Genomic DNA, 26,991 nt, shown 5'->3' with positions numbered 1-26,991 from the left:
GCATTTCGTCCCAATGAGCTCTATCGTATCTTGCTAAAAGTGCTTGTGAATTGGCAATACGCCATTGGTTTGCTGCTTGTGCTGCAACTCTTTTACCCGCAGCATCGAATTTGCGACTCTCCTTGTCTGGAGGTGGTGCATCTCCCGAGGTATGAGAGTTTGCTCTCTTGCGAGCTGCCCCAACAACCACAGAATCTGGTGTTAATTGCTGCGTAATATAAACAGAGTGTTGGTGGTGGCTTATACTTTTTTTCCATCCTTGGAGTTATGACTCTGCCTTTAACAGGCTCCTGAAATATTTGTTTTGAATGTTTTAGCATTCCTGGGAGCATAGGTAAGCTTTGGTATTGGCTATGAGTGGAGGAGAGTGTATTAAATATAAAGTCATCCTCAATTGGTTCTGAATGCAAGGTGACGTTACGAAACGCAGCTGCCCTTGAGACCACCTGCGTGTAGGATGTACTGTCTTCAGGTGGCGACGGCCTTGTAGGGTAACAGTCTGGGCTGTTATCTGATACAGGAGCATCATAAAGGTCCCATGCATCAGGATCATCTTGACTCATTGCAGTATGAGTCGGAGATTGCATCAGTGGTGGAGTGGCTACCGGTGATGTGTGCATTGATGGTGGTGGAGATGGTGGTGGAGTTGTTTGTCTTGCCACCTTTGCCTGTGGCTGCTTGTCCTTTTCTTGAAAGGCAAGTCTTCTTTTCATCTTAATTGGGGGAAGAGTGCTTATCTTCCCTGTGTCTTTTTGAATGTGGAGCCTTCTTTGAGTGTAGTCTGGCTCAACAGATTGAAGTTCCTCTCCGAACTTATGTCCTTGCATCTGGGAGGACAATCCCTGTTCCTCTGTGTAGGAACCTGTTTTCGGTTCCGATGCTGGATGTTTCGGAATCAAAATCTTTTCGGTCGCCTTTTTGGGCTCCGAGGCAACCTTCTTTATTTTCGGCATCGTGGTTTCTCGGTGCCGAACCATTTCGGTGCCACTGTCTCGGTGCCGAATCTGTTCGGGGCCGGTGTCTCGGGCCCGAGATTGCTGTGTGGCGGTATCTCGACCGGAGTCGGATGACTTCGCCACATGCATGCCCTTTTTCGGTGCCGATGATCGGTCACCTATCTTTCGGGTTAAGCCATGGCCTGTTGGCGCTGGCGTCCCCTGGGCTTTTGTTGTCTTCTCATGAGTTTTATGTTTCGATGTCTTACTCACGGTTTTTGGCGTTTCTTCGGGATCAAGCTCATCCGAGTCCGATTCATGGATGGAGAAGCTTTCTTCTTCCTCCTCGAAACGCCCTTGTCCTGTCGGCGCCGACGCCATCTGCAGTCTTCTTGCTCTTCGGTCTCTTAATGTCTTCCTCGACCGAAACGCTCGACAGGCTTCACAGGTATCCTCCTTGTGCTCTGGAGACAGACACAAGTTACAGACCAGATGCTGATCTGTATATGGATACTTGTTATGGCATTTTGGGCAGAAGCGGAATGGGGTCCGTTCCATCAGCCTTGAAGAGACACGTGGCCGGGCCGACCAGGCCCCGACGGGGGGATCGAAAAAACCCCGAAGGGCCACCGGAGCTCTTCAAAAGTCGGTGTCGATCTGTTATAACTAACCCGATACCGAACGCAAGCAATACCGACGATTTTTCCGAGATTCTAACTAACTTTCCGACCCGAAACACGGAGCGAAAAGGAACACGTCCGAACCCGATGGCGGAAAAAAAACAATCTAAGATGGAGTCGACGCCCATGCGCAATGGAGCCGAAATGGGAGGAGTCCCTCGATCTCATGACTCGAAAAGACTTCTTCGAAGAAAAACAACTTGTAACACTCCGAGCCCAACACCAGATGGCGGGATGTGCACAGCATGTGTATCTGCAGCTACACATGCCACCGAACATATATATATATATATATATATATATATATATATATATATATATATATATATAATCAGATTAGTATTAATATGATTGTCTCATTGCTACCTGGAGAAAGGAACTCCGAAACCAAACATTGCATATTAACTAAATTTTGGTTTGCTAGAATCTAGTAAAAGGTGCCAAATCTTGAAGTATTAGATTACTAGTATCAACATATTTTGAAGTACCCACGGCATCAGCTGGAATGGAACTATAGCAGTTGTGAAAATATAAAACATATGTGTTCCTGTAAAAGTACATACATTCCATATATTAATTAATTGCATCAATTAGATAACCTTGATGGGCATTCTACTACGGATTAAAAGAGGCTAAACTACTCTGGCAAGGGTGTAATTACTTCAGTCATTCTTTACACTTCCTTATAGCGTGTGAACAGGCACAACTAAAGCATCTAACCAAAGACCCGGATGGAACCCCAAACACAGACATCCTAGGAGAGTTTTATTCAAGGCAAGGTATAGTACCAGAAAATCATGGTCAGGATCCCATCTGACAAAAATATTGTGGCCTAAATATAATTTACAAAATATCGTCCCATGTGAGTTAATAATCTAAAATCTGCACTCAATTAAACAATTGTTTAAAACAATATTTAAATCAAGACATTTATGTCAGACAATAGTACTGTGCATCACATTCTGACATACAACCAATAGAGGGAGGAAGAAAAGAAACTTAATCCGATTAGCTGAAGTGGTTTGCAATGAAAAGGGACAAAAGAATCCACAAACAAAAGGTACAAGTAGCTAAAAAATAGCAAACCTCTGATCAGACGAGGCACCACAGGATGTAAACCAAAGTTTTTTTCTCATTGGTGCTCACCTTATGATACAGTTTCTGCTTTGTATTCAGGGTCTCCAGATGAGACAGATTCTGTTTAAAGATGTGTATGTCGGGTTGCAGGAACGATTGACCAAATGCCTACAGACAAAAAAAACAAAGAAATGTCTATTATCACTGGAGATTTCGAAGCATGCAATTTACAGCTCTGCAAATTCAGAGTAATTAACACATGTTCAGAAAAAATGGTACACAACCCTAACCTTTCAAGTCTCTTTCTAGAGCTTTGAGCGAACATCTGTGTAGACCTGACACTCAGTACATTTGATATAATTTATATACTATATTGAACATTATCTGAAATAAGAATATAGATAACAATTGACTGAAGAAATAGTTTCAAACCTTATGTCTTCAATTCTTAATATTTAAAGATTCACGCTTTTCATACTATTAAAAATGTATTCAATTGTGATAATAAACCACACGTTCTAGAATATCTAAAGGGTTATGGATTATTCTAAGATTACAAGTGAAACACAGGATTGACAGATTCATGGTATTATCATTCAGCAAAGCATTGCTACTTTGAATTCTGAAATATCACATGACACATGCATACCCTATTTGGGTTTTGTTCAAACTAAAAACACACCTTGGTGGAAAAGGATCCAGGTGAGGAGAGCAGGATGCTGGCAGCCAGAAGGAGGAAGTAGAAGCTGACCTCCCAGTCCTAGACAGGGTAGACTTAGGCTACACTGGACAAGGTTAGGAGGAACCTGGGGAACACCACAGCCCTGCTAGGAGCACTGCAGGTAGTGAGAAGGGGGATCATTCAAGTAGGCCCACCTTTACTCCTAGAGAGTTGGTACAGAGGGTTCCCAAAGGAGGGAGAGATCCTCCTCTGTCCATTCTCATGTCTCCTCAGATCTGAGGGGAACCACTGCTCCACCTGAGGGGAGGATTCCTTAGACAGGGAGCTTAGGAAATTGAGGTTGGAGAAGGCCAAGCTGAGGCTGAAGCAGCAACATCTGGCCCTAGGAGGCATTAGCAGTGGAGAGGGAAATGCAGGGTTTGGGGTTAGCACCCCATGGTGGTAGCAATTTGAGCTTCAGGGACACCAGAATCAGGGAGGACTCTTATGATTCCAGGAGATAGTCCCACCTTAAAAGGTGGAAGATGACATATACAAATAGTTCACTGCTTTGGAGAGGGCCTGTAAAGTTTGGAAGGTCCCCCAAAGGCAGTGGGCAGCAATTGTGTGGCTCTCCTTCTCTGACAAAGGCAGAGATAAACACCTCACTGTCAGAAAGGAAGATGCAGACAATTATTCAGCTTTAAAAAGTGTCCTGTTAGATGGACTGGGTTTGACCACTGAACAATACAGAATCAAGTTCAGGGAAACCAAAATAAAAGAGTCCTACCAAGATTGGGTAGATTTTGTAGACTGTTCTGTGAAACCTCTGGAAGGCTGGCTGGTTGCATAGGAGCAAAGTAAGTGACTACCATGGCTTATACAACATAATCCTGAGAGAGCACATTTTGAATAACTATATCTCTGATCAGCTGCATCAGTATCTGATGGACTCTGATCTGAGCTCTCCCCAAGAATTGGGAAAGAAAGGAGACAAGTCTCACACAGGGAGTGACCACAAAAAGAAGGAAGTAGGTAAGTCTCAGGACAAGGGTGCGGACAAAGATAAACAAAAGGAGTCTTCATTAGGCCCACAAAACTCCCCTGGGGGAGGGAATAAATCCCCTTCCAACTTTAAAAAGCCTTGGTGCTTCATGTGTAAAAACAAAGGGCATAGGGCAGGAGACGGCTCCTGTCCTAAGAAAGCCACCAAGCCCCCCACCACTACTAACACCACTTCTACTCCTAGTGCCCCTAGCAATAGCAGTAGTGGTGGGAACAACAGTAACAGTAATCAGTCCAAAAGTGTAGCTGGGCTCACCTTAGGGACTGTAGAGGGATCTGGGCTACTTAGAGAGACCACTGAGACTGTGCAGGTCTCTGATGGGGGCACTGACTTTGTCACCCTAGCTGCCTGTCCCCTTAAAATGGGTAAGTACAGGCAGAAACCCCTAATCAATGGTGTTGAGGCCTACAGGGACACAGGTGCCAGTGTCACTATGGTGACTGAAAAACTGGTGTCCCCTGAGCAATACTTACTTTGTCACACGTACCAAGTGACTGATGCTCATAATAACACTTTGTGCCACCCCATGGCAGTTATTGATTTCAACTGGGGGGTTGGAAATCTGGCCCTAGAAAGGTTGTAGTGTCCTCTGATTAACCTGTAGAATGTCTGCTAGGTAATGACTTGGGGACGTGAGCTTGGGCTAAAGTGGAATTGGAGGCCCATGCAGCAATGCTGGGCATATCTTTGCCATCATCAGAGCACAGGCCAAGAAACACAGGGAACAAGGAACCAGGAACAATGGTGACGAGGCTTCTAAACCAAAGAGCAGAAAGGGTTAAAAAAAAAAAAGGTACCTCCTGCTCTAGCCTCCAGTGAGGCTTCAACACCTGAGGAAGAAGAATCCACTCTTTGGGTGGAACCTACACCAGAGGAGCTTCAAGCTGACACAGCTAAGCTCTTGGGTGCAGGAGGCCCACCAGGGAGGAGCTCAGTAAGGAATAGCAAACTTGTTCCTCACTGGAGAGCTCAAGGCAGTAAGCTGCAGCAGAAGAGGCGGGGGATATCAGTGGCACCCATAAGGTGCACTGGGATAACAGCCTCCTGTACTTAGACGTAAGTGACTCTAAGTCTGGTGCCACCAGGAGACTGGTTATCCCTCTGAAGTTTAGAGAGTTCCTGTTAACTCTAGTTCAGGATATTCCCCTTGGAGGCCACTTGGGGCAAAGCAAGACCAGGGACAGACTTGTCCTTCACTTTCAGCGGCCCCATATGTCTGAAGACACTAAGGAGTTTTGTTGCTCCTGTCACTTGTTAAGCCAGTGGCAAGACAGGTAGCACTCCAAAGGCTCCTTTAATTCCACCACCAGTGGTTGGTGTGTCCTTTGAGAGGGTTCGGTGGATATTGTTGGATTCATCCTGGTGGTAGTGGACCATGCCACCATTCCTCTTAGGCCCACTACAGCTCCTGCAGTGGCCAAAGCCCTCCTGGGAATTTTCTCTAGGTTGGGTGTTCCTAAAGAGGTGGTATCAGACAGGGATGCAAACTTCATGTCTGCTTACATAAATGCCACGTGGAAGGAGTGTGGTGTAACTTAGAATATTCACCACCCCTTATCATCCCCAAAGAAATGGACAGTTAAGATGTTTAATAAAATCCTCAAAGGCATGATAATGGGACTCTCTGAAAAACTCAGGAGGAGATGGGATGCTTCTGAGGTAGGTGTAGGGGCAGTACAATCTCAACTAAATGAAGAGGGCCAGGATCAACCTGCAGCTTTCATGAGCAGGAGGTTGACCCCCCCCCCCCCAGAAAAGAACTGGTCAGCCCATAGAGAGAGGGGCCTTTGCAGTGGTCTGGGCTTTGAAGAAGCTGAGGACAAACTTATTTGGCACTCACTTCAATGTTCAAACAGACCACAAGCCCCTCCTATGGTTAATACAGATGAAAGGTGAAAATCCCAGACTTTTGAGGTGGTCAATATCCTTACAGGGAATGGACTATACAGTGGAACACAGACCTCGTAGTAACCACTCCAATGCAGATGGACTCTCTAGATATCTCCACTTAGACAATGAAGACTCAACTGGGCACGGTGAACCTTATTGTCCTTTGTTGGAGGGTATGTAGGAAAGTGTCCTCTTTTGGCATGGTTACCTCCACTTTTTGCCTGTCTGTGTTTTGACTGTGTTCACTGGGATCCTGCTAACCAGGACCCCAGTGATTGTGCTCTCTCCCTCTACATTTGGTTGCTTAGGACTTAGTACACCCCACAATTGGCATTCAGGTGACCCCATTAAAGTCCCTACTATATGGTACTGAGGTACTTAGGGCACCAGGGGTTCCCCAGAAGCTGCAGCATGCCCATGTGAGCCCATGCAAAATGTGTCTGCAAGCCCGCCATTGCAGCCTGCGTGAAAAGGTGCATGCACCATTTCACCACAGGTCACTGCACCAGGTCACTGTAAGTCACCCCATGGCAGGCCCTCCCAGCTCAGAAGGCAGGGTACAGGCACTTGTGTGTGAGGGCACCCCTGCATGAGCAGAGGTGCCCCTACAAACTCCAGCTCAATTTCCCTGGACTTCATAAGTGTTGGGAAGCCATTTTTCCCATGTACTAGACACAGGTCACTATGTGTGTCCGGCTATATAATGGTAACTCCGAACCTGGGTATGTTTGGTATCAAACATGTCGGAATCATACCCCAATTCTGTTGCCAGTATTGGGTGTATGATTCCATGCACTCTGGGGGCTCCTTAGGGGACCCCCAGCATTGCTCCTACCAGTCTCCCGGGTTTTCTGGGCAGCCCGTGCTGCTGCCACACCTCAGACAGGTTTCAACTCTCCTGCCCAAGACACCAGAATGCTTTGAAGGGCACATATGGTGCCCTTATTGCATAAACCGGTTTGCACCAGTCCAGGGACCCCAGTTCTTGCTCTGGCATGAAACTGGACAATGGAAAGGGGAGTGACCACTCCCCTATCCATCACCACCCCAGGGGTGATGCCCAAAGCTCCTCCAGGTGGCCATTTGATTCTGCCATCTTGAAACCAAGGTGGGCAGAGGCCCCTGGGAGCATCTGAATGGCCAGGTCAGGCAGGTGACATCAGAGCCCCCTCCTGATACGTGGTCACCATGCTAGGTGACCAAACCCTCTTCCTGTGCTATTTAGGGTCTCCCTCCTGAGAGGGTCTTCAGATTCGACACGCAAGATTCTGGCAGGACTCCTCTGCATCGTTTACTTCATCTACGGGCCACCGGGACTGCAACTGTACCCTCCAGGAACCAACAATCTGCAACTCCAGCGACGCCTCCGCTCTGCAACATTATTTCCCCAGCTCCTTCCAGCAACTGCAACAGTTCCCTGGCTGTGCATCCTCTGAGGGCTACGGGACTTCAGCATGCATAAGAAGGAAACTCCTTTGGAGTGAAGGAGTCACTCCCCTGCATCAGCAGGCACCAACTGCAACAACGACCGACTGCGTGGATCCTCTCTCCTCTGGAACTGCATGGATCCTGCATCCCAGTTGGTGGTCTGGAGTGGGCCCCTTGGTCCTCTCTACCAGCTATCCAACTTGGGAGACGGTAAGCCCTTGTCTCTCTTCACAGGACAGTACCCCTGTACAGCACGACTCTTGCAGCTACCAAGGCTTGTTTGTCCTTCCTCCAAGGGAGCTTCAGGCTCCGTCTATCTCCAAACTTCAGAAATCTTCCCTGAAAAGCACAGTCTCCTACCTGCTGCTCCAGCGATGTGGGACTCCTCATCAGATGTGCTGAGTAGGCCTCAGCGCGACTCCTGTGCCTGCTGCCCGTGTGTCGTCTGTGGGGGCTGCCTCCTCTCCTTGTGACTCTTCCAGCTGCTGAGGGTCACCTCAGACACCACTCCTTGTGTCGAGTTCCCTGAGCCTTGCTGGTCCTCTTCAGACTTGCAAAACCTTCTCTGACTCTTGAATTTCCCAAGGCTTGTTGGTGGCTTTTCAGCACAACTGACTGACTGCATCACGACTGGTGATGTGGGACATCACTTGCATCACTCCTGGAATTCCTCTTCTGCTCCTGTACTGCACTACTGACTTTCGCCATCCACTGTTGACCTGGTCCTGCATCCAAAGAAGGGTGGGTAGTGGCTCCTGCCACAGCCATACACTCCAACTTGAACTGGAACTGGACTTGGTCCCCTTCTTTTGCAGATCCTCTGTTGATTTCTAACAGTCTTGTCTGGGTCTTGCACAGTCCTTTTCCAAATTTCTTGTGTGGGTTTGGGGGAAAAACTGGTACTTGCCTTTTCTCTCCTGATCGCCGGGGGCACCTTGGTACTTACTTTTTGGGGTTCCTAGTTCCTTCAGCTCCCCTATTGTTTTTACTTTTTGCATTGCTTTGTATGCTAATCACTGTCTTCTCATGTGTACATAATAGTGTGTTTACTCACCTCCTTGTGGAGTATTGCCTATACAGTATTTTAGTATTTGTGTTACCGTAATAAAGTACCTACATTTGTGTAACACTGTGTGGTTCCTTCATGTGTGTAAGTGATGTGTGATTGTAGTGGTATTGCATAAGCTTTGCATGTCTCCAGGTCTTGGTTGCTCATCCACAGCTACCTCTAGAGAGCCCTGGGGGATACCTGGGCCTGGTATAAGGTGATAACACCATAATTGCTCACCACACACCAGGTCAGCTTCCTACACTGGCAACCCTTATCAGTAAGTGTTCCAGTGTGTAGAAAGCCAGGACACTCTAGTGGCAGCTGTTGTGAGTCGCCAAGTCTTATCTAGGAAGAGTGTGACGCACTTGCAATACCAGAGTAGTCACACAGTAATTTATCACACATGAAAGGAACCACACAGTGCAGCAAAAATAAAGGCACTTTATTATAGTAACAGTGAACTAGAATACTATAGGCAATTCCCCCCTCCGGCGGGAAGTACACACAAAATATAGGCATTTAAGTACTAGGAATTAGCATAGAAACATTAGAAGTAGGAAGAAATAGCAAGGGCTCTGTAGGGGGGGCAGATCATATACTAAAATAGTGGAATGCCAGAATGGGTTCCCCCCCAGAGGATATGGAGTAGTTAGGCCAAGGGCTGGGGAGTATGGAATCCCAGAAAGTGACTATCTAGAAGACCCCCAGCGACCAAGAGAGCAGAGGTAAGTTACCTGGTTGTCCCATAGGCTAACATTGGGGCTTACAGGACGAGGTCGGTGAAACCCAGTGGTGGATCTTGGATGAAGAGAAACGGTAAAGGAAGGGGACAGAGTCCAGACCATGCAGGGGAGTCCGGGCGGGGCAAGAAGCAATTCCCACCCTTCTGTGGGTGAAGATCCGGGACGACTGTGATGGGTGAAGACCAGCTACGGAGGAGTCCCTGAAGTCGGCCAGGAGCTGTCCCTCGATGGACGCCGGATTGCAGACGGGTCATTGTTCAGGAGGACCACCAACAAGCACAAGCAGATGAAAGTTGGAGCTGAACAAGATCTGCAGGGCTGGAAAGGACCAGCAAGGTCCTGAGGACAGGAGAGCCAGCAGAAGAAGACAGGAGAGCCAGCAGAAGTAGCCGGAGGCCCCACGAGCAACCCAATGGCAGCAAGTCGCAGTGAGTCCCAGGCAGCACACCGGAAGAGGAGTCCCACGTCGCTGGAGCAGCAGAGACAGTAGTTGCAGAGGTAGAGTTTTGGGGGCCAGGGCTACTTGGAGCCTGAAGATCCCTCAGAGCCGGAGTCAACAAGCCTGGCTGCTGCAACAGTCACAATGCACAGGGATTCTGTCCAAGAGGAAGAGGCAAGGTCTCACTGGTTCCCAAGTTGGACAGAAGGCAAAAAGGACCCAGAGGACCCCTCAGAATCCTCGCAGGTCCAGAAGACAGCAGATCTCAGCAGCCAGATATCTTTGCCTTAGATGCCTGCAGATGCAGTGGAGTGACTCCTTCACTCCAAGGGAGATTCGTTCTTGCTTCTTTGGTGCAGTTGAAGTCTTGCCGACTCCAGAGGATGCACGGCCGTGGAAATGTTGCAAAGTGCTGGCAGGAGCAGCGGAAACAATGTTGCAATGAGAGGTCGTCTCGGTGTTGCAGTCTCGTTCGGTTCCTGTGGAGTACAGCAGAGGTTCTGGTGGGCAGGAGCAGAAGTGGTCGCTGCAGAGGAGTCCTGGTGGAGTTGTGCATGCCATTCTGGGGCCCACCCGAAAGGGAATCCCTAAATAGCCCAAAAAAGGGCTTGGTCACCGGGCAAGGTGACCACCTATAGGAGAGGGTCACTGACGTCACTTGCCTAACCTGTCCCCTTAGATGCTCCCAGAGGCCTCTGCCCATCTTGGTTTCAAGATGGCACAATCAAGTGGCCACCTGGAGGAGCTCTGGGCACTACCCATGGGGTGGTTATGGACAATATGAGTGGTCACCCCCCCCTTTCCTTTGTGTAGTTTCATGCCAGAGCACGGACTGAATGTACCTGGACTGGTGTAAACTGGATTCTGCAAGGAAGGCACCAAATGTGCCCTTCAAAACAAGCTGGCGGTGTGGGAAGGCTAGCCCTCCTCAGCCTTGTAACACCTATTTCCAAGAAAGAGGACATTACACCCCTCTCCCACAGGAAATCCTTTGTTCTGCTTTTCCCTCCTTGAGCTGGTCAAGCAGCAGGAGGGAAGAATCCTGTCTGAGGGGTTTGCAGAAGCCTTGGCCTTGGGTAGGAGCAATGCTGGGGGGTCTGCTAAGGAACCCCCAGAATGCATGGACCCATGCCACCAATACTGCCATCAGTAATGGGGTATGATTCTGGCATGTTTGATACCAAACATGCCTAGGTTCGGGGTAACCATTATGTTGGTGGACAATAGGTAGTGAACTATGGCCAGTACATAGCTAAAATGGCTTTCCTGTACTTACAAAGTCCAGGGAATTGGAACTGGAGTTCATAAGGGTCACCACTGCTCTTGCAGGTGTGTCCACATACACAGGGACCTGCACCCTTAGGGCTGGAATGGCCTACCACAGGTGTGACTTACAGTGACCTGATGTAGTGACCAGCAGTAAACGGTGCATGCACATTTTCACGCAGGCTGCAAGTGGCTGGCCTGCAGACACAGTTTGCATGCGCTCCCATGGGTGGCATAATACAATTTACAGCCCATTGGGGACCCCTGGTGTACGAATGCCCTGGGTACCTAAGTACCATATACTAGGGACTTACAGGGGTACACCAGTATGCCAATTGTTAGGTGTAAAGGGTACCAAGGCAACCGTATTTAGACGAGGCAGCACAATCACTGGAGTCCTGGTTAGCAGGGTCCCAGTGAAAACAGTCTAAGCACACTGACAATAGGAAAAAAAAAGTAGGGGTAACCATGCCAAAAAGAGTGACTTTCCTACACTGCCCCTAACCTGTTAATTCATTCATCAGCTCTAGGAATTGGGTGTGCATCAGTTTTGGTTACAGCACTGAGTTCCCCATAGTCCACAGAAAACCACAACTCTTTTTTTTTTCTAGCCTGGATATAAGGTTTGGGGACTAAGACAACTGGCTGACCCAGGGGCTCTGAGTGTTTCTTGACTCCCAATTTCAGCATCTTGCTTACTTGGGCTTTGATGCTTTACTTGATATCATCAGACAGTCAATAGATTTCATTTTTGACAGGTAGGCTGTCCCCAGTGTTCACATCATGTGTATACAAGTGGGCCCGACCTGGGGTCAGAGAGAAGAGCTCAGCATACAGATGCAGGACATGCCTGCAGTCAGCCTGCTGTTGGTCAGTGAGAATGTTTGAAAAGACCACTTCTTCAACTGATCCATCTTTAGGGTTGTTGGGGAGGAGGTCAGGGAGAGGTTCACTCTCTGCATCCTGACCCTAATCAGTGACCATGAACATGGTCATCTCAGCCCTGTCATGATAGTGTTTAAGGCGATTACCCTCTTGGGGTTCCTGCAAGAGCCTATGTCCACCAGGTAGGTGACTTCCCCTTTTCTTTCTAGGATAGGGTATGGCCCACTCCATTTTCTTGGAGAGCCCTAGGAGCCACAGGCTCCAAAACCCACACCTTCTGCCCTGGTTGGAAATCCACCAGTGCAGCCTTTTGGTCATACCAGAGCATCTGGAGCTCTTGGCTTACCTCAAGGTTTTTGGATGCTTTTTCCATGTACTCAGCCATTCTGGAGTGAAGGCCAAGCACACATTCCACAATGTCTTGTTAAACTTCTTTGAGAGGCTTCTCCCATCCTTCCTTCACAAGACACAATGGTCCCTCTACAGGATGACCAAACAGAAGATTAATGGGGGAAAACCCTACTCACTTCTGTGGCACTTCCCTGTAGGCAAAAAGCAGGCATGGAAGTAAGACCTCCCATCTCCTTCTGAGTTGTTCAGGGAGTTCACCAATCATACCTTTCCAAGTCTTGTTGAATATTTCAACAAGGCCATCGGACTGTGGGTGATATGGGGTAGTGAACGTATATATGTCACTCCACATTCAGCCCACATGTGTTTCAGGTACCCAGACATGAAGTTTGTACCTTTGTCTGACACCACCTCCTTTGGAAAGCCCACTCTGGTAAAGATACCAATGAGGGCCCTAGCTACTGCAGGCACAGTATTAGTGCTCAAGGGGAATAGCTTCAGGATACCTGCTAGCATGATCAACTGAAACCAGTATAAAGCTGTTTCCTGATGCAGCTGGAGGGTCAAGAGGACCAACAATGTCAATCCCTACCCTAATGGTTCCCAAACTTTGACCTGCAGCTCCCTTGAACTACTGGCCGTAGGCCACAGCTCCCCATTATCTTACTTTTGTTTGGAGGGGGGAGGGGGGGGGGTGTACGCCCAGCCTCGGAGTGCTTCCATTTTATTCCCTGAAAATAACTGGGATGAAGCGAATTAAGTAATATGATAACAGATGCAACAAAATAAAAATATAGCAACAAAATAAAAATATAACAGTTGTTTAGTTACAAAAAAATGAATTGGTTAAGTTGGAAACAATACTAGGGAAACTCTTCAGCACTGGGGTCTGCATGTTGAATCATGGGTGTACAAAATACAAAACAATACTACAGGAATCTGAGAGACAAGTCTCCACCTTTAAGACTATGGTCCATGGAACTCTGTGATACTGGAACATCCATACATACAACTATGCAGCATTATTCCTGTCTGTATTGGAATAATTATATTTAGGCTGCTAAAGGTAATTTATAGCTCCAAGACGTCACCACACACACCTCAGACAACTAAGGAATTTCTTGAAGTAAATAACCAGCAGATATCGATAAAGATTCCATTGTACAATGCTTGCTTGCTCAATGAAAATAAAAAACACAAGCTAAGATGCCATAAATAAACAGACCGCTTTGGAGTTAAAACCACTACTAAGAGAATCACAGAAAAGTAATGATAGCAAATCATGTCTACACACTGTTTAGTTTACAAATATACGTCAAAGTGCTAAGTTGCAATGTCAAAACAACCAAGGTGTTTTAGAAAAATTGAAACAAACAATGCAAAAAAAATATACAACAGAAAACGGAAAAGGGTTTACCCCTATTAACACTCAGTGTGTAATTAATGTTTGCCCGTGTTTGATGAAAGGGTGTGGGTTTATTATATAGGTTCCTATAGCTGCTGCCATGCATTCCTAATGAAATACATCAAGTGACGGCCCACAATTATTAAGTTTGCAACACTAGTAAACCAGGGGAGTTTAAAGAGAAAATGAAAGGCACATCAGCAGCCGACATAACAGAGCCTGGTGGCTCAGCAAAGAGTAGGCAGGAAAAACAAACACTCTGTTTAGGCTGAGAATACAGAGAGGAGAACCCACGTTAACTGCACACCTCACCAGTGTAGGGAGAAGACTTATTTGTCGTTAGATAGCAGCTCAGGTTGCACAACTGGAGCTATAGCCACTCAGGGCAAACTCAGCTGCAGAAGTAGAAAACCAGCGCGCCACGGCCCCAAGCAGACAGGAGACGCAAAAGTACATGATGCAGTGTGAGGTGATGAAAGGCGGCGGAAAGTGTAGGAAAGTACCATCTTTCTTGGCATGTTACTCCCATTTTTGCCTGTATGTCAGTATGTTTTTAGCCTGTCTCACTGGGATCCTGCTGGTCAGGACCCCAGTGCTCATAGTTTATGGCCTAATGTGTGTGTGTGTGTGTATAGTACTTAACTGTGTCACCGAGGTTCTGCTAACCAGAACCTCAGTGCTTATGCCCTCTCTGCTTTTAAATTTGTCACTATAGGCTAGTGACTTCATTTACCAATTTCAATTGGCACACTGGACCCCGCCCCCCTTCTTATAGGTCCCTAGTATATGGTATCTAGGGAATTGGGGTTCCAGATCCTTATGGGCTGCAGCATTTCTTTTGCCACCCATAAGGAGCTCACACAAACCCTTTAACAGGACTGCCACTGCAGCCTGCGTGAAATAGCGCACACATTATTTCACAGCCATTTTCACTGCACCTAAGTAACTTATAAGTCACCTATATGTCCAACCTTCATTTAATGGAGGCTAGGTGCAAAGTTACTAAGTGTGAGGGCACCCTTGCACTAGCAAAGGTGCCCCCACATAGTTCAGGGCCAATAACGGGAACTTTGTGAGTGTGGGGACGCCATTACACGCATGCACTACATACAAGTCAATACCTATATGTAGCTTCACAATGGTAACCCCGAATATGGCCATGTAAGGTGTAAAGAAATGCCTCCTTGGCATGGTTACCCCCTGACTTTTTGCCTTTGCTGATGCCAAATTATGATTTGAAAATGTGCTGAGGCCTGCTAACCAGGCCCCAGCACCAGTGTTCTTTCCCTAAACTGTACCTTTGTCTCCACAATGGCACAAACCCTGGCACCCAGGTAAGTCCCTTGTAACTGGTACCCCTGGTACCAAGGGCCCTGATGCCAGGGAAGGTCTCTAAGGGCTGCAGCATGTCTTATGCCACCCTAGGGACCCCTCACTCAGCACAGACACACTGCTTGCCAGCTTGTGTGTGCTGGTGGGGAGAAAATGACTAAGTCGACATGGCACTCCCCTCAGGGTGCCATGCCAACCTCACACTGCCTATGGCATAGGTAAGTCACCCCTCTAGCAGGCCTTACAGCCCTAAGGCAGGGTGCACTATACCACAGGTGAGGTCATATGTGCATGAGCACTATGCCCCTACAGTGTCTAAGTAAAACCTTAGACATTGCAAGTGCAGGGTAGCCATAAGAGTATATGGTCTGGGAGTCTGTCAAACACGAACTCCACAGCACCATAATGGCTACACTGAAAACTGTGAAGTTTGGTATCAAACTTCTCAGCACAATAAATGCACACTGATGCCAGTGTACACTTTATTGTGAAATACACCCAGAGGGCATCTTAGAGATGCCCCCTGAAAACCTACCCGACTTCCAGTGTGGGCTGACTAGTTTTTGCCAGCCTGCCACACACCAGACATGTTGCTGGCCACATGGGGAGAGTGCCTTTGTCACTCTGTGGCCAGTAACAAAGTCTGTACTGGGTGGAGGTGCTTCACAACTCCCCCTGCAGGAACTGTAACACCTGGCGGTGAGCCTCAAAGGCTCACCCCCTTTGTTACAGCACCACAGGGCATCCCAGCTAGTGGAGATGCCAGCCCCTCCGGCCACTGCCCCCACTTTTGCCAGCAAGGCTGGAGGAGATAATGAGGAAAACAAGGAGGAGTCACTCCCCAGTCAGGACAGCCCCTAAGGTGTCCTGAGCTGAGGTGACTCTGACTTTTAGAAATCTTGCAGATGGAGGATTCCCCCAATAGGATTAGGGATGTTCCCCCCTCCCCACAGGGAGGAGGCACAAAGCGGGTGTAGCCACCCTGAGGGCTAGTAGCCATTGGCTACTATCCCCCCAGACCTAAACACACCCCTAAATTGAGTATTTAGGGGCTCCCAGAACCGAGGAAGAAAGATTCCTGCAACCTGAAGACGAAGAAGGACTGCTGACCTGAAGCCCTGCAGAGAAGACGGAGACACCAACTGCTTTGGCCCCAGCCCTACCGGCCTGTCTCCCCACTTCAAGAAAAACTGCAACAGTAACGCATCCCCAGGATCCAGCGACCTCTGAAGCCTCAGAGGACTACCCTGTATCTAAAAGGACCAAGAAGCTCCTGAGTACAGCGGCCCTGTCCAACTAAACTGCAACTTTGCAACAAAGAAGCAACTTTTAAAGACCACACATTTCCCGCCGGAGCGTGAGACTTTCCACTCTGCACCCGACGCCCCCGGCACGACCTGTGGAAAACTAACACACAGGGAGGACTCTCCGGCGACTGCGAGCCCGTGAGTAGCCAGAGTTCACCCCCCTGAGCCCTCACAGCGACACCTGCAGAGGGAATCCAGAGGCTCCCCCTGACCGCGACTGCCTGCTTCAAGGAACCCAACGCCTAGAAAACACACTGCACCCTAGCCCCCTGGACCTGAAAGAACCGAACTCCAATGCAGGAGCGACCTACAGGCGACCCTCTTCCTAGCCCAGGTGATGGCTACCCTGAGGAGCCTCCCCTGGGCCTACCTGCATCACTGAAGAGACCCCCGGGTCTCCCCATTGATTCACTATTAAAAAACCGACGCCTGTTTGCACTCTGCACCCGGCTGCCCCTGTGCCGCTGAGGGTGTACTTTGTGTCTGCTTGTGTCCCCCCCGGTGCCCTACAATACCCCCTTGGTCTGCCCTCCGAAGTCATGGGTACTTACCTGCTGGCAGACTGGAACCGGGGCACACCTATTTCCATTGAAGCCTATGAGTTTTGGGCACCACTTTGACCTCTGCCCCTGACTGGCCCTGAGCTGCTGGTGTGGTAACTTTGGGGTTGCCTTGAACCCCCAACGGTGGGCTACCTTGGACCCAACTTTGAACCCTGTAAGTGTTTTACTTACCTGTGAACTTAACATTTACTTACCTCCCCCAGGAACTGTTGATTTTTGCACTGTGTCCACTTTTAAAATAGCTAATCGCCATTTTTGCCAAGACTGTACATGCTATTGTGATTATTCAAAGTTCCTAAGATACCTGACTGAAATACCTTTCATTTAAAGTATTGTTTGTAAATCTTGAACCTGTGGTTCTTAGAATAAATTAAGAAAATATATTTTTCTATATAAAAACCTATTGGCCTGGAGTAAGTCTTTGAGTGTGTGTTCCTCATTTATTGCCTGTGTATGTACAACAAATGCTTAACACTACCCTCTGATAAGCCTACTGCTCGACCACACTACCACAAAATAGAGCATTAGAATTATCTCTTTTTGCCACTATCTTACCTCTAAGGGGAACACTTGGACTCTGTGCACACAATTTCTTACTTTGAAATAGTATATACAGAGCCAACTTCCTACATAAGGTGTCTAAGATCATGGAATTGTCCCCCATTCCAAATCTGGTATTGGGGAGACAATTCCATGAATCCTGGAGGCTCCACCATGGGCCCCCAGTACTGCCAAACCAGCTCTCTGAGGCTTGTAATGCAACTACAGCCTCCTCACAGACAGGGTTCTGCCCTCCTGGGGTCTGAGAAGCTCAGTCCCACAAAGGCAGAACAAAGTATTTCCTTTGGGAGGAGGGTGTTACACCGTCTCCTTTTGGAAATAGGTGTAACAGGCTGGGGAGCGGTATCCACCCCCAGCCTCTGGAAATGCTTTGAAGGGCACAGATGGTGCCCTCCTTGCATGGACCCCCAGTCCCTGCTCTGGCGTGAAGCTGGACAAAGGAAAGGGGAGTGACCACTCCCCTGTCCATCACCACCGCTGGGGTGGTGCCCAGAGCGCCTCCAGTGTGTCCCAGACTTCAGCCATCTTGTTTTCCAAGGTATGGGGACACTCTGGAGGCCTCTGAGTGGCCAGTGCTAGCAGGTGACGTCAGAGACCCCTCCTGATAGGTCCATACCTGATAAGGTAGCCAATCCCCCTCTCAGGGCTATTTAGGGTCTCTCCTGTGGGTTCTCTTCAGATTCTACTTGCAAGTTTCCAGCAGGAATACTCTGCAACTACTACTTCATCCTCTGACCTCGGATCAACCGCAGACTGCTCCAGGCACCGCTGTAACAGCAACAAAGTATCCAGAAGGGCTACTTTTCCTCTGCAACTTCAGCTCCAGCCAGCAACTGCAACAGTTTCCATGGTGTGCATGCTCTGAGGACTCCCTGTCTTCATCCTGCACCAGAAAGACCGAAGAAATCTCCCGTGGAGTGACAGAGTCACTTCCCTGCTCCAGCAGGCACCTTCTAAGACTACAACCTATTCTCTTGGACTCCTCTCCTGGCGACATGCGTGCTCCTTGGAACACAGAGGGTGGACCCCATCGACACAGACTTTCCTGAGGTCCTGCTGTTCGAATTTGGAGGAGGTAAGACCTTGCCTTCCCCGAGAACGACAGTAACCCTGTGCACCGCATCTTCTTCAACTCCTGAGGCCTCTGTGCACTATTTGCAAAATTCCTTTGTGCACAGCCTGGCCCAGGTCCCCAGCACTCTATCCTGCGACGCTCAACTCACTGAGTTGACCTCCGGCGGCGTGGGACCCTCCTTTGTAGTGCTGCACCAACCGCATTTTGCACCGCCTTTGTCCGCGTGTCCTGGGACTCCTGTGTGTGCTATCTGGTGTTCTGAGGGCTCTCTAAAGTGCTGAGAGCCCCCTCTTCCTCCTCACACAGAGATGAGGTGTTCAGGTCCCTCCTGGGTCCAGATAGCGCCACTTTGACGCAAAATGTGACTTTGCCAGAACCAAGACTTGTTGGAGGAATCCAGCGCCAAACCTCGCCTGCATCTAACTTCACATAGTGGGACATCCAGTGCATCACGCAGGGACCCGCTGACTTCTTCCTTGAGTGCATTTCTGCAGTCTTCGTCCAACCAAGGACTCTTCTTTTGCACCCTCTTCTAGGTTTGCAGGGGCTCCTGTCCTTCCTGGAACATTTTTCGACTTCTGGACTTGGTCTCCTCCTTTTGCAGGTCTTCAGGTCCAGTAATTCACCATTTGTTGTTTGCAGTCTTGCTTGGTTCTTGCAATAACTTTAATCATGACTTGTAGTGTGTCCTAAGGAAACTTGCAGTACTTTACTCCTGCTTTTCTGGGCTCTGGGGTGGGGTATTTTACTTACTTTTGCTGTATTTTTACTCTCCCAGGAATTCTCAAAACACTACACTTGTCTAGGGGGGAATTTGTGATTCGCATTCCACTTTCTTAGTATATGGTTTGTGTTGCCCCTAAACCTATTTTCTCCCATTGCATTCTACATCATTTCCTATTGTTTGCACTATCCTATGTGTAATTACTTACCTTATTTTGGTGTCTAGTGTATAAACTGTGTATAATACTTATCTTAGAGGCAATACTACTTCTGGAGGTATGTTTGGCCTTGTGTCACCCAAATAAACTAACTTTATTTTTGGTAACACAGAGTATTGTCTTTACTTGTGTATAAGTACTGTGTAACTATAAGTGGTATTGCAGGAGCTTTGCATGTCTCCTAGTTGAGCCTAAGCTGCTTTACTATGGCTACCTCTATCAGCCTTAGCTGCTAGAACACTACTACATTTCAATAAGGGATAACAGCACCTGGTGTAAGGTGTAAGTACCCAAGGTACCCACTACAAACCTGGCCAGCCTCCTACAGAAAGCACTAGAAAGGTTTGTGTGGGAAAAATCAAGAATGAGTGCAGAATGTAGAAAGGCAGCTCCATACAATGAAACAGCTTGAAAATATGGGTAAAGCAACTCACTAATGTTAGATATTGGAAAGCAAAGATTCGACACATAGCAGGTAACTGTGAAAGTCAGTTACCATGTTTGTTCTTGATCAGACCGTTGTTATGCAGTTGGCATGTATGACTGTTTCATAAAACTGGGGTCTTATAGGACTCCCAGTTGCTGCTCTGCAATGGTGTTGTGTGACTCCTAATGCTGACGAGTGAAGACTAAAAGCAGAGCTTGATAAGGGGCTTGTGCAGACACAAAGTAGGTGTGCCCAGGCATTTCTAACTGAGAGGTGGAAGAGGGTGTCATTGGGCAGAAGTACAGGAGCAGTACGGTATGTAGAAACTATCAGCACACTAGAAGAGCAGACATTATGGATCAGGGAATACTACCTAGGAAATCTCTCCACACCGTACGGTAACACGGATGGGGCTGAATCAGTATGCGGAGATCTGCACAGAAACAGATTGGTTCCCGTCTGAAGTGACTACTGGGTGTACCTTGCAGCAGGTGGGCGGAGCTAGGATGCTGCCCTCACCTTGCTTACGCCGGTTATTAAAATGCTGAAGAGAATTTTGAATGGGAATATAATGAGCCACCACGGCTAAAGGAAGTTGCATTTAATTTTCCCTTGTACAATACACGGCCAATTCGCACACATTTCACACAGGTAGAACCTTGCGAGACATTGGAAGTGGAATTAAGTGGGCCTTTGGGTGGCCACCTGCCTTGCCATTGGCTAGACAGGAGCCATAGGAGTTACAAAACTCTTTCACCTTCTAGGACATATTTGCCCAGAAGAAGTGGTTCACTAACCTACTCCATGTGTTAGCTCGGCCAAGAAGCCCAGCTAGGGGGATGTCATGGGCCAATTTGAGGGGAAATTCTCTATACTGCTGAGGTACTACAACTATCTTGGAGGCACCAAGTTTGGTGTCTCTAGCCACAGTGTAAGGGAATCCCTCCTACCAACAGGTTCTTTGGGAGCCACTGACATCCCCTATTTCCAGATCAGCATCTTGCAGTCTCAGCCTTTCAAGAGTGAGACAGGTCTTCTGCCCCGGCACAGATCTTCCCTAGAGGGTGCCCCTGAGCCTAGGAGCTCTACTAGTTAAGGCCCAAGCTCCTGGGGCTCAGTTCCATCAGGGGCTGACAGGTCTTCTCCATGGGGAGAGGGGATCTGATATCTGTTTGGAAGCTGATTTCTCAGTCTTCTTGCCCTTTCTCTTGGTATGTTGGTCCATTATCCCAGGCTCCAACTCTACTTGTTCACCCTGGCATCTGCACTGAGCCGTGGTTTTCACATACAACCATTCAGGTATACCAAGCATAGCTGCATGGGCCTTTCTTTCAACCTCAACCAATGCTGGGGTCGCCATATCATTGCCTTGCATACATTGCACAGGAATTGCAGGAGATACCATCACATTCTTCTGGCCAGTAAACCCCTCCTCATTTTAAGTACACTATTGCCACGAGATGTACCTTAGCCTGATTATCAGCGTTGATGGCTGTTTATGTCTCACCAGGAAGATAATGGCCTGAGGACAGCAGTTGCTCAGTCACTATGGTGACACTGGCACCAGTGCCTCTCTGTGCCTCAACTCTAGCCCCATTGATATGTGGTTGTTTGTCTGTATCTTTCCAGACTACCGGGCCAGACAGCCAGTGCATCAACATCTACCCCAACCTCTGAAACTAGAGTTACCTCAATGGGCTCACTGACATGGTCAGGGCCCACTTTGAATCCCATCTGTAGGCTCACCACTGTATATACTGCAGATGCACTAGACGCCTTCTTTTTAAGGGGACAGACAGGTCATGACACCAAGCCTTTTTGGGATCCCAGTTCTTACCTTTGTACCCACCCTTGGATTGGGAAGAGTCTCAGTGTCCACCTCCTGAGGAGATTTTTGGTGGCCTTTAGAAGACTCTCTTTTTACCCGTTTGGAGGGGGGGGGGGGGGTTATGGGGGAGAGTCGGGTCAGGAGCCTACCCCTACACTTTCCCAAGAACAGCTCCCAATACTTTTAGTTGAGCTATCTCATTTTCCAGGTTCTCTCAAAGGCTGTAAACAGGTTAGTGATACTATCAACCTCTGAGTATTTTGGCACAATCTCTTTGGGGAGTTTAGGGTCAAAAGCCTCCCTATTTATCATTTTGCTGCCATCATAGATGGGTCATAGGCCCAGCTCTTTCTTTTTCTATAGCTGAGTTTAGTCTCTAATGCTATCCTCTTGGCTAGTTTCTGAAGATCTGCATCTTCAGTATCTATTTCTTCTGAGACACTACTTAAGGTGGAGGTTTATCCGAGGGGGGTAGAAATGGAGTCACTGTCGACCTCATCCTGAGTTATCAACCTCTTCCCTGGTGGGGGGATTTCTACTTGCTAAGGCCTTGTCATTTTCTGCGAGCAAATGCAGCAGATGAGCTTATGTGGGTTTAGGACCCATGGCAAGTTTCCATGCCTTACAGAGGTCCCCGAGTTGGGGTACTCTAAGGTGTTGATAGGGTGCCAGGTTGAGTTTCTGGCTAGGCCCTTCCACAGACATGGTGTTTAAAGTAGTTTGGAACATTTTTAAAGAACTTAAAAACATTGCAAAGTGCTTTTCTAAAGGACCTAACTCACTTTACTATTTTAAATTCTAAACAATTTTGCAAAAGGGACTTAACCAAGGCCCTACAGCTATTTTAAAACAACTTAGAAAAGGTCAAAGATTAGAAAAATATTTTTAACTAAAGACAATTTTGGATTCCTCTGTGGAATTACTTATTAATCAAGTGGTACCGTAGATGTCAAGTCATGTATCCCAACCGCTGAGCCACCAATGTAGGCAGCTGCCTCTTTATGTGATATGTCAATAACTAGATATACCATGTAAAGAGTACAATTGTTCCCCAGTGAGTTGAGCAATTACAAGGTGCTCTATTTGGAAGTAGTGTGGTCGAGCAACCTTAGGCTTAACATAGTGCAAGATAGCCACAAATACACACACTAGGCCATAACTGAGTGTCAACTCAAAAAGGAGATCCATACCAATTTATAAAAATAGTATCTTTATATATGTTTAGGCATCGGAGAAAGTTGTTAAGGTATGTAGGTTTTTAAGATAGGAATTCTTTTCACTTTAAAAAGTGGACACAGTGCAGTTTCTGAATTCTGCAGTGTTATCCTATGGGAGGAAAAACAATTTCTGCAAACGGGTAGAGTACAACGACTTACAAGACCAATCTCCAGGAGTTAAGGTGAGTTGTGGGCAAGGTCCAAGGCAGCACCAGCAGTACACCACCAGCGGCACACAGACGGCAGGCTGAAAAACAGTTTTGGTGCCCAATGCGTTTCAATGGAGATAGGTCCCTGTGGAAAAATGGCTGCAGTCTCGGGTGAAGAAGGCAGCTGGACTGAAGCAACAGTGGGGCTCAGGCCTCACGATACTCGGGCACAGGTAGGCAACTTTGGTCCTTTTCTCCACGGGTCAGGGCGACGTGTGAAGAGGTGTCTTCTGGTGTTGGGTTTTCCTTATCTGAGCGGTTGCACTAAAGGGTGTGCTGCCTGCAGAGGCTTGCAGGAGCTTCGGGGGAAGACCTGGAGGGATGAAACCACAATGGACTCTGAAGGCCTTGGGAACTGTGTTGGCACCCGTGGCCCATTTCAACTCAGGCCGAAGGAGATGAGTGCAGCAGTGGCTTCAAGAGTCGAGTTTTGCGGTTCTGGAGGCTTCAAAGTTCTTTCTTGGAGTTTGAGAGAGAACAGGTCCGCTGTTCACAGGAAGCTGTGAGTCTTTATTGAAGGCAGGCAGTCCATCCAGATTTCTGGCATCACAGCCACAGGACAATTTGGCTTTGGTGCATATTCTGATGAGGAATGCAGACAGGTCAGTGGGGTTGGTACCAGGTCAGCTGCTTCTTTTCTCATCTTCTGTTTTCACAGCTCTTCAGTTTCCTTGGTCTTCTTAGGCAATCAGAATCTGCTTCTCTGGTGCCAGGGCTACCCTAAATAATGTTTTAGGGGTGTTTTGAGGAGCGTATGGCAGTAGCCAATGGGCTGCTTACCCCTGGGGTCACTACATCTGCAAACTCCAAGATGGCAGTTTCTTAAATGTGGTGTCCACATCAGGCAGCTCACCCCAGGTGTGGGAGTGACCCGAAGGATAAAGGCCCTAAAAACTAAATTTCCCACCTGTCCAGGTGCCAAATGGGCACTGGGTAGGGGTGGAGGTGGGGGTGGGCATCTCCCTTGTGAGGGAAGCCAGATCTTCATACCAAGGGCAGTGGGCGTCTTTGAAGCTCCATGTCTTGGAATGTAGATTTGCAGGTCATCCTGTTGGGTGGGTGTGTTTAACACCCCTCCCAGAGCAGGCTTTGTTGCTGACAGTCCGAGAGCAAGGACTCTCACCTTAGGGGGCAGGTTCTTGTCTGGTGGTGGCAGGCTGGCTCAAACTAGTCAGCAAGCACACCAGAGGCTGGTACATTTTCAGAAGGCACCTACTAGGTGCCCCCTGAGTGCATGTATTGATAAATCCATCACTGGCATCAGTGTGGGTTTATCAATATGATATGTTTGATACCAAGCATCCCTATCTTAAGTAAAGCCATCATGTAGCTGGGGAACTCGTATTGAGAAGTGTCAAGCACATGCATTTAAAATGGCTTCCCTGACCACTTACTATGTCTAGGAATCGATAAAGACTTAGCAAGGGCATATCTGTCCTGGCAGATAACACTCACATGTAATATAATGCACCCTGACTTAGTGCTGTAAGGTCTGAAGTAGGGGTGACATATATATTGCATCCGGTGTTAGGGGACATGGCACGTAGGCTGGATCCCATGAGGTGTTTTCACATTTGTCTGGACCAAGACACGCAGCTTGCAATGGCAGCCTGTTGTGTGCTTGGTGAGGGGTCGCAAAGGGTGGCACAATTTGTGCTGCAGCCTTTAGGGACCCTCTGTAGCCCCTCAGGCCCTAGGTACAGGGGCACCATTTACTATGGGCTTACGGAGAGTGCTAAAGGATTTGCCAATTGGGGAAACAATGGTACAGGTCAGGGAAAGAATTCTGTCACTGGGGATCTGGATGGCAGGAACCCAGTGCACTTTCAGTCGAAATCACATCAGGTACCAGGCAAAAGGTGGGGGTAACCATGTCAAAAGAGGCACTTTCCTACAATATGGCTTCCCTGTTCACTTGCAATATCTAGCAACAAAACTAGACATCACAGGGGTATAACTGCTCATGCAGATCTGCCCTCACATATAATGCACCCTGCCCTTGGGCACTTAAGGCCTCCTGTAGGGTTGACTTACATATAAGACATGCAGTGTATTTTGGCATTGCATACAGGGTGTTTGCAATGTCGTGTTTTCACAATGGTTCGCACCATTTCACGCATTCTGCAATGGCAGTCTGCATGTGTGTTAGTTTGGGTCCCTTAATGTGGCATAACACAGACTGTAGCCCATAGGGACCCTATTTAGTACCCATGCACTAGGTACCAAGTGTACCATATACTAGGGCCTTACAGGGGAGCTAAAGTCCTTACCAACTGAATTAGAATGGGGAATTTCGTTTAAGGGAAAGAGCACTGGAGCCTGGTTAGCAGGCTTGAATACACTGTCAGAGTCGAAAACCAATATCCAGTTCAAATGTGGGTAAAAAGTGGGTGGCTGTCGTCAAAGAGAAGTCCAGTTTCCTACATGCATTATACTGAAGGCATTTAATACCATACTGATGATTTCTACCTAAATTTACGTCTAACAATTAGTGGCAAATCTACACTACATGAGATCAAAATCTGGATGAACAATTATATAAATTGTTGAAATCTTGAAATGGTTCTAGATGCTACATTATTCTTACAAAACAAAAACGCAGAAAATGTTTCTTAGTCATTAGGGTCGAGCGCGCAAGTGCTCTAACCTGCTGTAATCTCTTTGTAGGCTTTTAACTATGCCTACCACCACACACCCATCAGTTTGATTGGTTTGTGGGCTTGCCTTAAAAAAAAGAAAACACTTGATTTTGTTTGTTAAAGGCATGCATAAGTTATGCCTTTTCTTGTGTTTAGCCCTCCTCGAGCGCCCCGGCCAAATACTGAAAACATACAAGGCTCCATGTTTTCAGCATGGTTTCTGGACTACTTTTTATTTCCTAGCCACTGTGATCTCGCTGCACATTTACTGATACGTTTGGCTGCAAGCGAACTTCTGTTTAATTTTGAGTGCTCCATCAAGCTCACGGCATGGTGCTTTAAATCAGGTCACTTCAGTAAAACTGTATTACTTTTCATTCTCATTTTATGTGGCAATACAAGTCCGGTTAGGCCTTTACAATGCTAACAGCTCTAAGTCGAGCCAATGCGAGACCCATTGCATTGCAAATGTTTGTTTTTGTTTGAAAGGCCCGAGTTAAGTTACATTCCCAGAACATCCAATTTGTTGAGGGCAATTAAAAAAATGATCTCAGAAAACGCTACCGTAAATTGGTTTATAAAGGATAGCCAGAAATGTTACTAACAATATAGTTAATACTGAATAATAGACGTACATATTTGTGGATGTATGTTCTGCACAGTTCACAAATAATAGTTTTGAAAGATCAACATTTAAAAGATTAGAGGCTGAAAATAGAAAATGGGATCAAAAAGGCTACAAAAAGGAGAAAAAAAATCAACAAGTAGAACAGTTAACAAAAAAGGGTAGAAAAAGGAAATTTCTAATTAGGGGTTAGTAATTTAAAACAGATAGTCGTTGGAGTCCTGGCTCATGATTTCTGTATAACTCTCATCACCTTACAGTAATCACAATCCCTACCTACGAAGGCAAAGTTGGAGCCTTCCTATAAAAACCTATGTGCTCCATTTGAAATCACTTACACGTTTCTAATCCCTAAATAAATGATATATGTAACATTAAGTAGCATAACAT

The 26,991-nt window shown here is 47.4% G+C and overlaps 1 protein-coding gene across 3 annotated transcripts in view; it reads right to left on the bottom strand.

Moving 5' to 3' along the window:
* The window catches only part of XPO6 (exportin 6), a 621,317-nt gene that overhangs the window by 46,179 nt on the left and 548,147 nt on the right, over positions 1-26,991 (bottom strand). For all 3 annotated transcript variants that reach the window (XM_069210348.1, XM_069210346.1, XM_069210347.1), the window contains one exon: positions 2,762-2,860. In XM_069210348.1, coding sequence (XP_069066449.1) covers positions 2,762-2,860 — 99 coding nt within the window. The remainder of the gene's footprint in view (positions 1-2,761; positions 2,861-26,991) is intronic.

This window comes from Pleurodeles waltl, chromosome 10 (genome assembly GCF_031143425.1).
Source record: "Pleurodeles waltl isolate 20211129_DDA chromosome 10, aPleWal1.hap1.20221129, whole genome shotgun sequence".
Classification (NCBI taxonomy): Eukaryota; Metazoa; Chordata; class Amphibia; order Caudata; family Salamandridae; genus Pleurodeles; species Pleurodeles waltl.
This window is presented reverse-complemented; position numbering and strand designations above follow the sequence as displayed.